Source organism: Symphodus melops (assembly GCF_947650265.1).
Source record: "Symphodus melops genome assembly, chromosome: 3".
Classification (NCBI taxonomy): domain Eukaryota; kingdom Metazoa; phylum Chordata; class Actinopteri; order Labriformes; family Labridae; genus Symphodus; species Symphodus melops.
In genome coordinates, this window is record NC_136693.1 from 22,427,145 (window position 1) to 22,442,195 (window position 15,051).

Sequence of the window (15,051 nt, forward strand, 5' to 3'; positions counted from 1 at the left end):
CAGAACACAAGCTGCAGCGTTTTGGACTAGCTGAAGGGTCTTTAGAGATTTACCATCGCACCCTGATAAAAGAGAAGTAATCCAACCTTGAGGTAACAAATGCATGAACTAGTTTTTCAGCATCATTTTGCGACAAGATCTGCCTGATCTTAGAGACATTACGAAGGTGAAAATAAGCTGTTCTTGAAATTTGTTTAATGTGGGAATCAAAGGACATATCCTGATCAAAGAGAACTCCTAAATTCATCACTCCCAAACAGAAAATTCCTCACAATTTTCCTGCAAAATGGGACTCCCTTATAGAAAGGTTCCCTATTGCCATTGCAAAAATGTTTAGACTTTGAGGCAATGCTGTGCTTTAAAGTTTGTCAGCAGTTTGGACCCCATTTGTCCTGGGGCCCCAAGCGATTGCCTGCCTTCTCTATTGAAAAGCAACAACTCTGTGTAAACAGTGAGATACAATAGACAAAATCACAAATGAAATTCATTTTAACCAGAAATATTGTTTGCTATAGAGTTGTAAGTATTAAAGTTCAATTGAACAAACAAATAAAAATGTGTCCTGACATCAATCTGCTCGAAAAGAAGTATCTTTAGAAAGACATAGGCCAGTTTTTTTTCTTAATCAGTTATATCACCTATACAAGTCTTTCAATATTAGTCAAATATTTTTTTCATTGCTTTGATGATGGCCTGTTGTCTGTAGCAAAGATCACTAGTTTTCCCACGTTTCCTCTCTTTTTTTTTATACTGCACCTCCCTTCAGAACACTTCCTGGTGTCTCCCTTCCTCCTTGATTGCATGTGGTTTGCACTCTGATTAGTTAGATTGCATCCACCTGGTCACTGCTTATTTAAGCTGGCACTCCCTTTCACTCACGTTTGGATCTTCACATGGGGTGACGGTTCAGCAATGGTAAGGTGTTTTTTTTTTTTTTTTTTTTTTCCTCATTACTGTTTTAGTTATGAGACCACTTTAATTTATCTTAAGTACTTTATCATTATTCCCTTTAAAAAGGAACTCTAAGTTGAACTTGTTAATTATTCTAATATTTTATTTTGTCTTTCAGCACCAAGGTCATTTCATGTGTTTTCTGTGGCTATTATTTCCAAGCTAACCAAATAAACCTGTTGAACTGATTCAATCCTATTGTCTCAGAAGTCTTGCATTGACCGATGCCCATGGTGACAGTCCCTCTCTTTAGAACCCTTCCTAACAGTCTGTATAGGGCCTAGTAAAATACAGCGTTACCACCGGGAATAGTGTGCTCTGTAAGATACTTTTTAATTTACTGAAGATGCTTAATAATTTGTGCGTGCCTTGTAATCGAATTTTACAAAGTAACGATCCCCTTATTTAACAGAAAGGCGCAAACCTGTTTTTATTCAGCCTAAATCAACATTAAAGTCAATAAGCAAATAAACTATAACAACGTAGTAAGCCAAACTTATAAACCATGCGGAGTTATGTTTCCAATTCATGTTAAACACCAGTGATTTGTATTAATGAATCTAAAAGGAAAAGAGAAGCTTTTGGCAGATTTATTTCATAATGCTACCTCGAGGCGTGCCTGAGAAATTTAATTTTGAAAAACCATAACCGGATATGGACTTGTTAACACCACGTGACTTGATGCTGTTTACCTTGTGATGCTGCTGTAGATGACAGACGGAACACGGTGGACTGTGTATATTCATCCCAAGCGTGGACGTTAAACTTATCTTTACTCTACCGTACCTTGGTGATATATAAGGAGAACACCGGGGTAAGCTGCACACCACACCAAGTCGATCAAAGTTAACATCCAAACACATGACTGATTTGTTTATGAAGGGAGTTAGCTAGCATAGCTTGCTGTTGATGTTTATATTGATTTGTTGTCTTTTTCCACATTTCTCACATGATTATATTTGATACTCTAGCTACATGTTTAACAAAACAATAATACTCAAAGCGCAATGGTTGCTGCCCCTTTCTAATGGAGGACTGTGAACATGCTGACCTCATGTTACTGTGCAGGCTTCAGTTTACTTCTGTTAGTGATAACTAAAAGAAAGCTAAGAAGTGAAACACATTTAGCCATGTAAGCTTCTTAACCACAATCTCGTCTAAATGGGAGTGTTGTGTGACAATATCACTGTTGTGGTGTTCCTCTGTTGTCTATTCCTTGATCTATTGCAATGATGATGAAGATAATGATAAGTCCTTGTTGTGGTTACAAGAAAAAAGACCCGTTTTGTTTTCAGAAGGAGCTGTGGATAAACCTTTAAGGCTCTTAACCTTCAAAACATAATCCAATATAGGCCTAAAAGAATAGTGTTAAAATCCAGCCCATAATAGAAGTTGTATAATTTTCTAGAGGTCAGGGTCCATGTTAGTTTCATAAAGTCTGAGGAAAAAGTAACCATGAAACCAAGGGACGTTGATCAATCTGTTGTAACCAGGAAGAATTGTGTTGGCAGAGACGTGAATAATTGTGAATTGAACAGAAATAAGCAACCACGCAAGGACGCGTAAACTGTCAGCTGTGATCGTTCTTCCCCCTTCAATTAATCAAACACAGCGGGAGAATAATGAGGCTGCATTTGTGCTTTGTTTTCCGTAGATGTAGCCTATGAACATGGCTTATGATGAGAGACTTGCACATTTCCGCCAAACCCGCCTCAATCCCTTTGACCGTGGAGAGGAAGAAGATGGTCTCCATGGAGGAAAGACGCCCCCACCTCATGGTAAATATGATCACAGGACACCAGGTCATCCAAACTGTGGAATGTGACCTTACCTTAAGGTGACGTTCACAGCTTGAGTTAAAGGAAAATAAAAACGTGATATGGATCCAGTGGCCTGAATAGGTGTAGCCTGCGTTAGCAAACATCCATTCCAGTCGACTGCTCACTGGCTATGCAGTGCAGGGACCTTATGAACCTGAGTTTGATCAGTCAGTTCCCTTAAAGCTTTACACAGATTAATCTGCTCTCTATCCGTTTGATGCTCACCCATTAACAATAACACTGGACTATTATAAGTTTATGGAAAAGGGAAGCACTTTAGCTGAACCAGAGGAAATGAAAAACATCATTGTAAGCACTTCTCCTGTAGCATTTCCCGTATTTCACGTTTCAAGGAATTCAAACATTTCTGATCAAAATCCTTATGAATCAGCTCGCAGTGTTTCCCTGCGTCTCTTTGCACTCTCTTTAAGAAGCTTTATGGATCCAACATGTTTTGCTCTGACATCTATGCAGGTAAATATTTCAGTAATCATTTCTTGTTGTTGTTATAAAATTGTTAAAGGGGAACAATACTGATGATGCGAAATCAGGACATCCATACTATTCACCTCTATTCAGCAGAAAACAAGTGAGAAAAGCTGTATCAGGCAAATCAAACTGAATAATTTTACTAAAAGTAGTGTAGTGTGAAAATAACGTTGTTTGTTTGGGTAACCTGAGTGCCTATCAACCCACAGAATGTGAAATAAATCCGTCCAGTCCTTTGTTGGTCTGCATAAGTCTTACAAGACAGAGAAAAATGCTCCGTGTCAAATTTTCTCAACTTGTGAAATCTCTGGTATAAAAAAATCCCACCACTCCCTTGGTATCTCCACCCCCATCCCGGACCAACACTTTCACGCAAGTCTGTCATTATTTTCTCTACAGAGGTGATGTCTCCCGGGAAAACTCAGGGGGGCTCATTGCATTTAAAGAGACATACACCAAAACGGAGCTTTCTGTAAGAGCTGGTTTCTACAGGATCACAAACCTCCTCTGGTGCTTCATTCATTCAGATAAAATGAACTTTTTCGATTTTAGCAAATGGCTGCAATGAAAATGAGTGAAGAATTTAAAGGGGTCTGAATACTTTCTGTACCCACTGTACATTTGGACCAAAGCACAGCACAGATGTTTCATATAGACCACAGGGGACTTTTTGAAAAAAGGGGAGTATAATGCCCCCTTTAAAGCTAATATCCACTCTTTAATATCTTTTCATTCATCATACTTATCTTTATCAGTATGTATTTACACATCACATATCTCATATTGTTCTGGCCCATTTAAAAGATGGTTAACAGATATTTTCATCAGAAACTGAGATGATCAGATATTCAGCTTCATTTTATCGGCTTAGTGAGTCGTAGTTTGTCTCATCAGCCGACCTGGTTACATTACCTGAACTGATAGGAATTTTACCTTCACAGCAGATTCTTAGTTTGTTTTTGTGCTTTTTTTTCTCTCTCTCCCACCCCCCCCCCCCCCCCCCCCCCCGCCCCCCGATCCTGTTGACGTCTTCAGTATTAAGTCACAGTTTAAGGGTTGTCTCTTTAAAGGCCACGGTCATGTGTGTGTGACACTAGCATGCATGACTGTGTTCACTTAGAGGACGGTAACACTTCAGAGAACGCTTCTTCACACTACGGTAACTGCTTTTCAGAATCAAGGCCAGAGCTGTTCTCCGGCACCAGAACCCACAGCTCAGATCGGACCATGGACCTGGGGCTAGCTGAAGACCACTTCTCAAGGCCTGTGAGTAAAGCTTCGTTCATGTCTTATAAATCTACTCCATCACTCTGAAAGTGTTTCATTTTGTATAAATGAAGTATACATGCATATAGAAGTTCCTATACTGTTTTTATTGCTGCTTTTTACTGCAGGGATCATTTGTGGCATCCGACATTGAACAGCTCAAACTGGCCATAGAGGAGTGTAAAAAGCTGATCCTGGAGCTGCCAGAACACTCAGAGAGACAGAAGGACACCGTGGTGAAACTTATACACCTTCGTCTCAAACTACAGGAGCTGAAGGTTGGAGCATGAGACGGAATAGATGTTATCAGAACAAGAACATTCATAACTGATCCATTTCAGTCGCATGCTTTTGATTTAATGGAATACAAGGCTTTTCACAGTCGTACGGAGACAAGAATGCACCATGGAAAGCATGTTTTGGAGAGGCATCATACAGTTTCTGGAGAGGCATTTCTTAAAGGTTTGCTGCATCAAGTGCATTTACAAAATAATATTTTGTATTTACAAAAAAATAATATTTTGTAAATGTACTTACTGATATATTATTTCAGTAAGGGTTTAAGAATAATGTAAATGGTACACGAGTTTAAGAGGACAGTTCAAGTTTTTCCAGGCTTTCTAGACGCACACTTCACTGAACATGACTGCTAGGACAAAGAAGTTGAAGTGGTAGAGAAACTTTTGGCAGGTCTTTTCCTGCAATGCACGGAATAAAAGTGACTAACAGTTCACAAGTGTACTAAGAAACTCGGATATGTAGAGAAGACCAAATTTGACTTTTCGATTTATTAGAGCTGTAGGCCAAGGCTTCCTTCGTGTCAAACTGCAGCTTGTAACACTTAGTGAAAGACAGGTTGTGAAGTCTTTTTTTTTTATGCTAACAACCCATTTAAGGTAAAGACTTTCCTTGTTAGATTAATGCTGACCTCATGTACAGTACCCTGATATAGATGAATCACACCAAACATGGCAGCATTCTTAGTCTCTAGTTAGGTGGTCAGTAACATCCTGCAGATCCTCCTCTTACTTTTGCACAGTGTCTGTTTCTTGAGTGTTTTGGTAACTATTGTATCATAACTAGTGTTGAAACAGGTAAAGCTACACATCGAGGAATCTGCGATACATCTGTACTTTAGTCATGTCAGAAGTTTAATGCGTCTTATAGGAAACAAAATGTTAATTCAACCGCTGAGCTCGTTGAAATTGAGTAAGTCCTTTCTTTTAAAGATGTTTTTGACTGATATTAAATCAATCGGGACCATATCATGCAAATGGAGTTTCATATAAATATACAACAGTGTATTCTATGTTACATAAAATTGTCGTGTTTTGTTGCATTGCGTGATTCAACTTGAACAGTCTTTGATGCTTCTGGAGAATTGTGCACAACAACAGAAGGATTATGAGATAAGGCACAAAAATAAACGAGTGATGTATTGCCTTTTTTTCCCCGATTAAACTATAAGTTTTATGTGAGATCACATTTTTTTAAATCAGACTCACAGAACTTTATCAATAACTTCAACAACTGTAAACTGACTGTTATTGCTCTAAGTGGATTTTGTTCCTGCGCCCTTAAAGGACCCTGAGGAGGACGAGCCCAATCTACGAACTTTACTGGAGCATCGATTCTCAAAAGAGAAGAGCAAGAGCGTGAAACAGACTTGTGACAAGTGCAGCACTATCATCTGGGGCCTTATCCAGACCTGGTATACCTGCACAGGTGAGATACACTATCCAATTGTATCACTCCACAATAGTTCTGTGTAGGGCTGTAACCAGGGTTTTAAAAATAGTGAGGTCCAAATTTTTTTTATTTGTCACATTGAAAGCATTTCAGGGCATGCATAATTCATGCTCAAATGATACCTTCAGATGCAACCCAAGCTTAAAAACCCAACCGAAACGGACTGGCGCACACTGCTTCCTGTTTGTAAAGTGAATGATCCTTGGACCATGTGCAGCCTGAACCACGGGTGTTCATCACCCATGACTTAAGTAAAAATATCTTTATTCCCCAAGAACATTTGAAGCAGCTTAAATTTTTTTCCTGCATTCTTCTCGGTTTTGATTAGGAAGCACTGACCAGTGCGAAGGACCCTATTGTATTCGTTACGATTATTTTTCTCCTTTTTCCTCTTTTTTTCGGTCTGCCTCTTTGATGCCATTTTTCACTGCCTGAACGTAAATGAAAACTCCCCGAAATTACCAAGGTCATTGGGTCTGGCGAAAAATTTGATATTCTAGTAGTTTCGTAAAAAAATTCGCAAAATGACTCAGTGGCGCCCCTTTCAAATTTTCAAAAGGGCCCCCCATAGAGGTTTTTTCGTTGTACGTGCATGACATTTTTTATGCACATTAAGTATGCGAGATACACCCATAGTCAAAACCAAACAGGATGTCCGCCATATTTTTTTTTGAGTGCTTCAAATTCGCGTTTCACAGGTTAGCTATTTGAACGAACTCCTACAAAAGCGTTTATCTGTGTGTTCTTGACATGTTGAAGATCATAGCCATACGGACGTGTTCGTCACAAACAGGAAGTAGTTTGTTACGGCACTTAATATAGTCATACATTCACCAAACATCACACGCATGATCCCAGTCGAAAAATTAAACTTTACATGTGGGTAGAGAAAGTGGGCGTGGCTAAATGACTCAGTGGCGCCCCCTTGGAATTTTCAAAAAGGCCTCCCCAGAGAGGTTTTCTTGGCCTACATGCACAATTTTTTTTATACTCATTAGACATGTCAGGAGCTGCATAAAATCCTCTTGACACCCATAGTCGTAACCAAACAGGAAGTCCGCCATACTTTTTTGAATGCAAGAAAAATGGCTTTCGCGTTTCACAGGTTACCTATTTGAACGAACTCCAAAATCATCGTACACTAAGAGTCAGTCTGTTGTAGACATGTTTAAGATCTCTCGTTGTGCTCCGCACGTTATTTCGTTAAAGGGCGTGGCCACGGACTCAAACTTTGATGTCCCGGCGCACCCCTTTTTTTTTTTTTTTTTTTACCCGTAATGACCGTAAGGCCTGCTGCTTGGCCACTCTCGCGGTTGCACTCTCGCGGTCGCAACACACACCGACATGCACGGGGTGCTTCGGACCCTTCATCACCGCTTGCGGTTTTAATTCACTTTATGATTCTTATCTCGTCTTTTTGTCCTTTTTGTGATTCATACTCAGTAATGAATGTATTTATTGAATACTTCTATCAACATGTGGACTGGACAGTTGTTTCTGCCCTACAGCGTTTCTTCATACAAGTAGCCTATACAGTATCTAAAGCTCATCTATAATTATGAACTTATTTTATTTATGCACACGTAGGAATGACGCAGCGAGAAACAGTGTAGAACGGTGTGTGACTTTGTTGCGTGTCTGTGTGAGTATTTTCAGAGTAAAAGAAGTCCAGCGCTTCACACATTGATTGGTAACAATCTTTGCTGTCTTGTTTCAAAAATAAACCAGAGGTCCAGACCGCGGTGTCCTCATAGCTGGTCACAGCCATGGTTCTGTGGAGATGATGTAGTTCCAACATTATAAAACACCACATTTTACAGGGAAGTGGATTTTTTAAAGTCACACCAATTTTTCCACACAAAAAATCGGCTTATTCAAAAGATCAAGAGCTCTCATTGTGCGTTTCCTGTTGCGCCCTATGCTTTCACTTTGGTTCATTGTTTAAAATTGCAGGGTGTTTAGTTAATTTTCTTGGAATTGATTTACCGAGTATTTCAGCATGATACAACTCTTTGAATCTGTAACCAAGACATTCATATCACACAAATATCAAAATGTCATTTTTTTCCACATTGATTTTGTTTCAGGTTGCTATTATCGCTGCCATAGCAAGTGTATGAACCTTATCACCAAGCCCTGTGTAAGGTCAAAGGTTAGCCACCAATCAGAATATGAGCTCAGCATCTGTCCCGAGATAGGACTGGACCGGCAAGACTACCGCTGTGCAGAATGTCGCTCACCTATTTCACTGAGTGAGTGCAAATGTTGTGTTGGTTTATGATCTTCAGGTGAAAATATAGAAACAGAAGGGGATTATAAAACAGACTGACATTTTTACTGTTGCCTCTTCATGACCCACAAAAGCAAACAAGACTCACAAGAACAAGATTGATTATTTCTGTACAGTTAGCTCTGATGCTTATCGTTTCTGGAAGGGGTTTGTGTTTAAACTTTGTTGAGCGAGAAGATTTTCAGCATGCTTCATACTTTACTAAAGCAAATGTTCACTGAGTGATTGATTTGACTGTTAGAAGAAAGCAGGATTATTCCTTATTAATTTTATTAGGATAAAAGCAGGATTATTTTTTTTAAAGAGCATATTGCAGGTTAAAGACAAAACTTAACTAATCATAGGAAAATACGTTAACAATACTGTTTTTAAAGAAATTCTGAAATTAATAACCCACAGGGTCTCCTGGAGACGTTTTAGTACGTGTTCGCACGTCTTTGCTCTTTACTTGCGCATTCGGCTGTGACGTAACATAAGGGAGTCCCGCTGAATCCCAGTCTGTTTAACATAGAAAAGCATGGATCCGAGTGTCACTCCCGTCAATAAAGAGGAAGAAAATATGTATTCCTTTACATATAATGGTCCACTGGCTTATTCTGAACCTGTTAGATGTGATAGAGAGCAGAAACAGGCAGGATTAGAGGAATAACGGCCTCAGGAGAGAAGTGAAGCTGTGGTGTGAGTAGAGACCCGGAGCAGGCGTCCTGCTGAGTGACAGGTGTCAGCTCGCCATATATGGGCGAGTGCTGTGTTCACATCAGCATATGTAAAGTTTGTAATCACATTCAATCCATTAAAAAACAATTTGTAGAAGGTGCAAGTGCCGATCATTCCCCTTTACATTGTATGGGAGTTAATCGTCAAAACGGCAAATCTGTACAACGTATTACGGTGCCGCGCTGTGCGCGCAAGAGAGAGAGGGAGAGACAGACAGTCATAGAACCCGATTTCACGGCCTGTGCAAATGCAGCACTTTGTCTTTATTGTTAAATACAGTGTATGTTGCAGGATGCTCCTGACGTGAGTTCACAGCGCACGTAATCCACACAAACATGCACAACAGCGCACACACTCCACACTTTAATACGTGCACATATATTAGGCTACTACAAAAAGTTTAAAGTTTTAATGGGATAGACGACCGACAGACGTAAAGCTTGTGTTTCTGTTTGTTTCCAAACCGCGCGTTCCGTCTTTCCCCACTGCGCGCGCGCGCACACACACGCACACACACGCACACGCACACGCACGCACGCTCTGTTGCAACAGAGTTGGATTTATAATAAATCGTATGACTACATATATTAATACAGACTGTCCGGTGTCTATTACGCGCAAACTAGAGAATATAACAGAGGATTCCAGCAGATCAAATCATTAAATGCTTGTCTGCGTATATAATATTTTATGTTAAACAGCCAGAGATTTAAATCATTAATAAGGAAACGCTTTTATGTCTGATGCTGAAATATTCAACGTGTCTGTTCGATCGTTTCTGAGGTTGTGGGAATAATTCACCAAAAAACACTGAATAATCAAGCCACTTACACTATGCACCCGAATGTGCGCCGCGCAAGTTACAAACTATTGCAAGGAGGCATCCTGTCTATTCTCACTCACTACCACGTATCATTACAGCTCTTTAATCATGTTTTAGCCTGTTTTTTGTGCTTTAATTCTTTTGTGCTGCTTTCTAAATGTTTGTTTGTAAAGTGTTTCATGCTCTCGATGCAAGACATGTTCCCCCAGGGGCAATAAAGGCTTCATTCATTCATACACGGACGCATTAAGCCGATCAAAGCAGAGTGACAGAACGCGACTCCCTTATGTTACGTCATATGACGCGTTGTTGAAAAAAAGCGAGTTCTAAACAGCTATGCTAAAAACAGCCACTTTCTCCTCTAAATTAGAGCACTTATGTTTTGAAGAACATACAGAAAATTGATGTACTTATTCTGCAGCCCTTATCTGACAACATGAAGTGTTAATCTCAACTTTTTTTTAACCTGCAATATGCTCTTTAAATACCTCTTACTCGTGTACTGGAAATGGTTAGCAAATAAGATATTCCACTTTTTTCACCGGGGGGTGCAACACAAACCAAAAGTTCCTCCTGAGAGTTTTGAATTTGGATATGAAGATTTTAATTTTGGTTTGACTAAGTCTGATCTCTTACCCTAACTTGATCTGTACATGTGCAGATATTTTTCTGTTGAAGCTTGTTGAGTTCTATTCAGTGTCTATTTTACTGTTTGTTTTTTTAAATTTGATCAATTATAACAGAAAAGACATTAAAATAATGATAAAAGGAAAAAGCAATCTTCATGCTGATTCTCTTCTTTACTGTTGTAGCTCAGTAGAAGAATCAGTATTAGGGCGCAGTCACACTGGAAATCCGTACCGCACTGTGCTCCGTTTTATTAGCAGCCTAAGATTCCTCACAGGAGCTTTAACCAGGGTGTGGCATCTTGCTTCCCTTGTTTCTCAGTTTGACTCGCAGATTTATTTTTCAGGGGGAGTGCCCAGTGAAGCCAGACAGTGTGACTACACAGGCCAGTATTACTGCAGCACATGCCACTGGAATGACACAGCCATCGTACCAGCTCGGGTCATCCACAACTGGGAGTTTGAACCACGAAAGGTACCCTGAAGAGCCTTGAAGTACTCGGAAGATGGAGTGACTCTTTTGAATATATTCTATGCATGTCTGTGAGACTGCATGGTGCCATAGTCATTTTATATTTTAAGTTACTCATGCAATTATATATTTTTGTCCCAAACATCAGAATTACATTAGGGAGTTCAATTTGACAGTCACGAGTGCTACACAGGCGAAGAAAGCAGTCTAAGTAGGTTTCTTGTCGTGTTTCTAATGTTTAAGCATGAATGAAATTAAATCAGTTTTCAATAACTAAAAAAAAAACGCCTTTTTTTATGATGGCCATTTAGCAGCTGACCAACTTTCAATCCAGGCTGGCTGATACACACAGACCTTTACAACCTTTACTTATGTAGGTTTCACTTCACTCACTTTGTCTGTATCAAGGCGTTATAAGGCTGTTCATTTTGGTTTGCCCCAATCCTGTCTCTGTATTCTGACAGCACTTCTCTTTCCCAGGTTTGTCGGTCCTCCATGCGTTACCTGGCCCTGATGATATCACGACCTGTGCTGAGGCTGAAAGAAATCAACCCACTGCTGTTCAACTTTGTGGAGGAACTGGTCGAGATCCGGGTACACGCATTCTGTTGAAATCATCAAAAATGAAATGTTGCATATTTTGTTGTCACAGTTTTCGTAACCCATGTATGGATATCTGCTAGCACATGCAGTGATGTGAGATGTGAAACCTACAACTACTTACATGAAGTGCAACTTCGTTCAACATTGTCTCTGTCACAGAAACTGCGTCAAGACATCCTGCTGATGAAACCTTATTTCATTACTTGTAAGGAGGCCATGGAGGCTCGGCTATTACTACAGGTCAGCAGCTCTCCGCATTATGTACTCCGCAGTCAACGCATTTTCTCTGCATGATCAAGTCACCACTGAGTAATGTTACAACAGCACCATCATCTGGTAAAAGTCGAGTATCTTGGGGTGCATTGAAGAATGTTCCTGATTGAGACTTAAGCACTGATGATCACGCATGCACAAAACTCCTGAAATATTCCTGAAAGTTTTGGGGTGAATGTGTGAACACAGCAGGTAATATCCAGGACAAATTAATTGTGAGCAGGAGGTAGTGATGAAGTCTATATCAGTGGTTCACAAACTATCGATCGGAACTCCCAGGCGGGGGTCCCGAGATTCCAACCAAAACCATGTGAAAATGTGTTTTTTTTTTTAAGATCAAATCAGGCATGTTGACTGATTGGATCTTGATGCATTTAATAAAGCTGCTGCGTTATGTTTTCTGCTCGGCAGTATGTTCTCCTGCGCTCGTTCATTCAGTGTTTTTTTGTATATTTTCTCAAAAGATAAAAAAAAAAAAAAATTGATTATAGTCTGTTTTGTCCAGCAGAGTGCAGGTGTGATATGTTCCTTGATGCATTTCATCATTGGCAATAGCTTTGTTTGTGTTTTCCAGCTTCAAGATCGACAGCACTTTGTGGAGAACGATGACATGTACTCACTGCAGGATTTGATTGACATTTCCAGTGGCAGACTCAGCTGCTCCCTCACAGAGATACACACCACATTTGCAAAGCACATCAAACTTGACTGTGACGTGAGTTCAAAGCACAAAGAAAATACTTTTCTTTAATAAAGTGCATTTCTTTTGTAAGTATCGCATGTAATGTAATTTTATTATTTTTACTATGTAGCCAGTTTACAGTAGTAGACATTTTTGATGGCTGGATTATTGGCTGAATGAGTAGAAAATATACAATGTGTGCTTTTCTGTAAAACCTTCTGTCTATTTTTTTGTCTGTAGCGTTGTCAGGCCAAAGGATTTGTATGTGAGCTGTGTAAAGAAGGAGACATCCTGTTTCCTTTTGACAGTCACACCTCGGTCTGCCATGACTGCTCTGCCGTATTCCACAGGTCAGTCACGCCCAACATGTCAGACTGAATCATACAGGAGAAATCATGGGATTGTAAGAACTTTACATCTACAGGAACTTTGACATTCTTGTAAATGTAATGTGTGACCACTGGTCTAAGAAAACACAGCCTCACTGCTGAATAAGCATTATTCCCTGTCTTTGTGGAGCTACATATAATCCCAAAGACGCAGCAGGATAATCTACATACAGTGAAATAAACCAAGACGTGTGGCGTTCTACCTAACACACTGATGACAGAAAAATACAAAAAAATATCCAAACTAAAAATAAAATGTATACAATTATCCAAATGGACATCATGAATTTAATGTCTTTTTGTGATGATTGTGTTTCCCTTCAGAGATTGTTACTATGACAACTCCACAACATGTCCTCGATGTGCTCGGATGACTGATCGCAAGCAGGATGACGAGTCAGATGTGAAAGATGCTTAAGTCTGAAGACGATGGCAGGATGTTGCACTTTGCCTGGTGTTCTCTATTCTGCCTGGGGACTAGCTCCCTGTCTTGTTTTGTGCACTGGTTCTAACTGTGGTGTCTTAATGTTACAGGGTTAACCATAATGACGTTAACCAAAAGCCCACTTAAAAATTAATGTGTATTTTGTATCAAACTTTTTACATAATGAAGTTGGATGGACTGAACACTTGTACGTTTGTGTGAGTGTCTGCTGGTATCATTGTACAATATAAATATGACCGACCAAAACAAGCCACACTATCAGTAGTGTGTCATGCACGTTACACGTCTGGGCTGCATTTACCTGTACTGCCAACTTAGCTAACTAGTTGACTTTAAGGTTATACATTTAGTCAGTGGTTTTAAATTTGAAAAACTATAACTCTAGCTTACTGATAAAAGATCTGAAATCTATATTTACCAGAAATCTGCCTTTCAGCTACCAAATGTATATTTTTTCTTTAGGAAAATCCTGAGTGAGCAACCTTGCACTTCCCAATTTACAAGCATCAATGTATTGTTAAGTATTAGTTAGTTGGATGCAGTGTTTAACTAGTTAACAGTAAGAAATTGGTTAAAACTGATAGATGATATGATCAAAACTTCACTTTATTTTTTCGTTCTTTAAACATTCCATGAGCAGTTCCATTCCCGTTCATTATCTGCCTTTTTCTTTAGTCGTATTATGTTTATCGGCTATAACTGTAAAAGTTACAGCATACATTTTCAAGTTGTAGAGTCATATTTATATCCTCTTGTAAGTTATCTTGAAGCGAAGGCAGGAGATCTGTAAAAAGCCAACATGCATACGGCTTGCAGTCTGACAAAAATCTAAAAACCAAAATGTGAAATATATACATACCTGGAACATACCATATATCTGCAACAGAAACAAAGCATGCATCATTGGTGCGTTCTCTTAAGTTTAGAATCCGTTAACAAAAATAAAATGTGCTTTCCTTGTGCTGAATACTGTGAACTCCTTGTTGTCAGCCTGATGTCTTTAGCCAAGTTTAGTGCACTGTGTAACAAATAGTTGTGAAAGTTTTGTGCCTCCGTTTGTCAGGTTACTTGCAGCTGTTCTACAACTGTCTCGGTACACTAACCATCATGTTAATGGTTTTAGTCTTTAAGTTACTCTTTCACATGTCATTGGTCATGATCAGAGAATACAAAAAGATGTTATTTGACACCTTTACCAATGTGTAAAAGTTGAATTCTGAAGTATTTGTTTTAAAATAATCAGTTTTGGCTGTGTTATCTTTCAGCATGATGCATTGTATTTTGTTTTTTCATTTAAACTAATGGACAGATATGGCTTCTGGAAGAGCCATGTCCTGTTAGAAAACATGGAGTATGCATGAATAAATGTAAATGTGAAATGCATTCAAGCTTCAGTATTGTGTTCAAGTTGTTTAGTAGGACAATTAAAGGTGCTTTACAGAATTTAAAAACGGAA

At 39.2% G+C, this 15,051-nt stretch overlaps 1 protein-coding gene across 2 annotated transcripts; it reads left to right on the forward strand.

Moving 5' to 3' along the window:
• The first annotated feature begins 821 nt into the window (after positions 1-821).
• Positions 822-14,978, forward strand: def8 (differentially expressed in FDCP 8 homolog). Of its 2 annotated transcripts, none has more exons than XM_079338747.1 (12): positions 822-915; positions 2,606-2,729; positions 4,435-4,526; positions 4,655-4,804; positions 6,110-6,251; positions 8,363-8,527; positions 11,079-11,206; positions 11,684-11,797; positions 11,966-12,046; positions 12,654-12,794; positions 13,002-13,111; positions 13,475-14,978. In XM_079338747.1, exons 2-12 carry the CDS (start codon positions 2,615-2,617, stop codon positions 13,566-13,568), a joined length of 1,332 nt encoding a protein of 443 aa, XP_079194873.1. In that variant the 5' UTR covers positions 822-915; positions 2,606-2,614; the 3' UTR covers positions 13,569-14,978. The 2 variants fall into 2 exon arrangements, with proteins under 2 accessions (XP_079194873.1, XP_079194872.1); XM_079338746.1 differs by lacking the exon at positions 822-915 and adding an exon at positions 1,606-1,765.
• The last annotated feature ends 73 nt before the right edge of the window (positions 14,979-15,051 follow it).

Coding starts and splice junctions, on each gene's coding strand:
- def8 (XM_079338747.1), top strand. CDS start 2,615: ATGAACATGGCTTATGATGAGAGACTTGCACATTTCCGCCAAACCCGC. Junction 2,730..4,434: donor AAAGACGCCCCCACCTCATG/GTAAATATGATC, acceptor ACTGCTTTTCAG/AATCAAGGCCAGAGCTGTTC. Junction 11,207..11,683: donor GGGAGTTTGAACCACGAAAG/GTACCCTGAAGA, acceptor TCTCTTTCCCAG/GTTTGTCGGTCCTCCATGCG.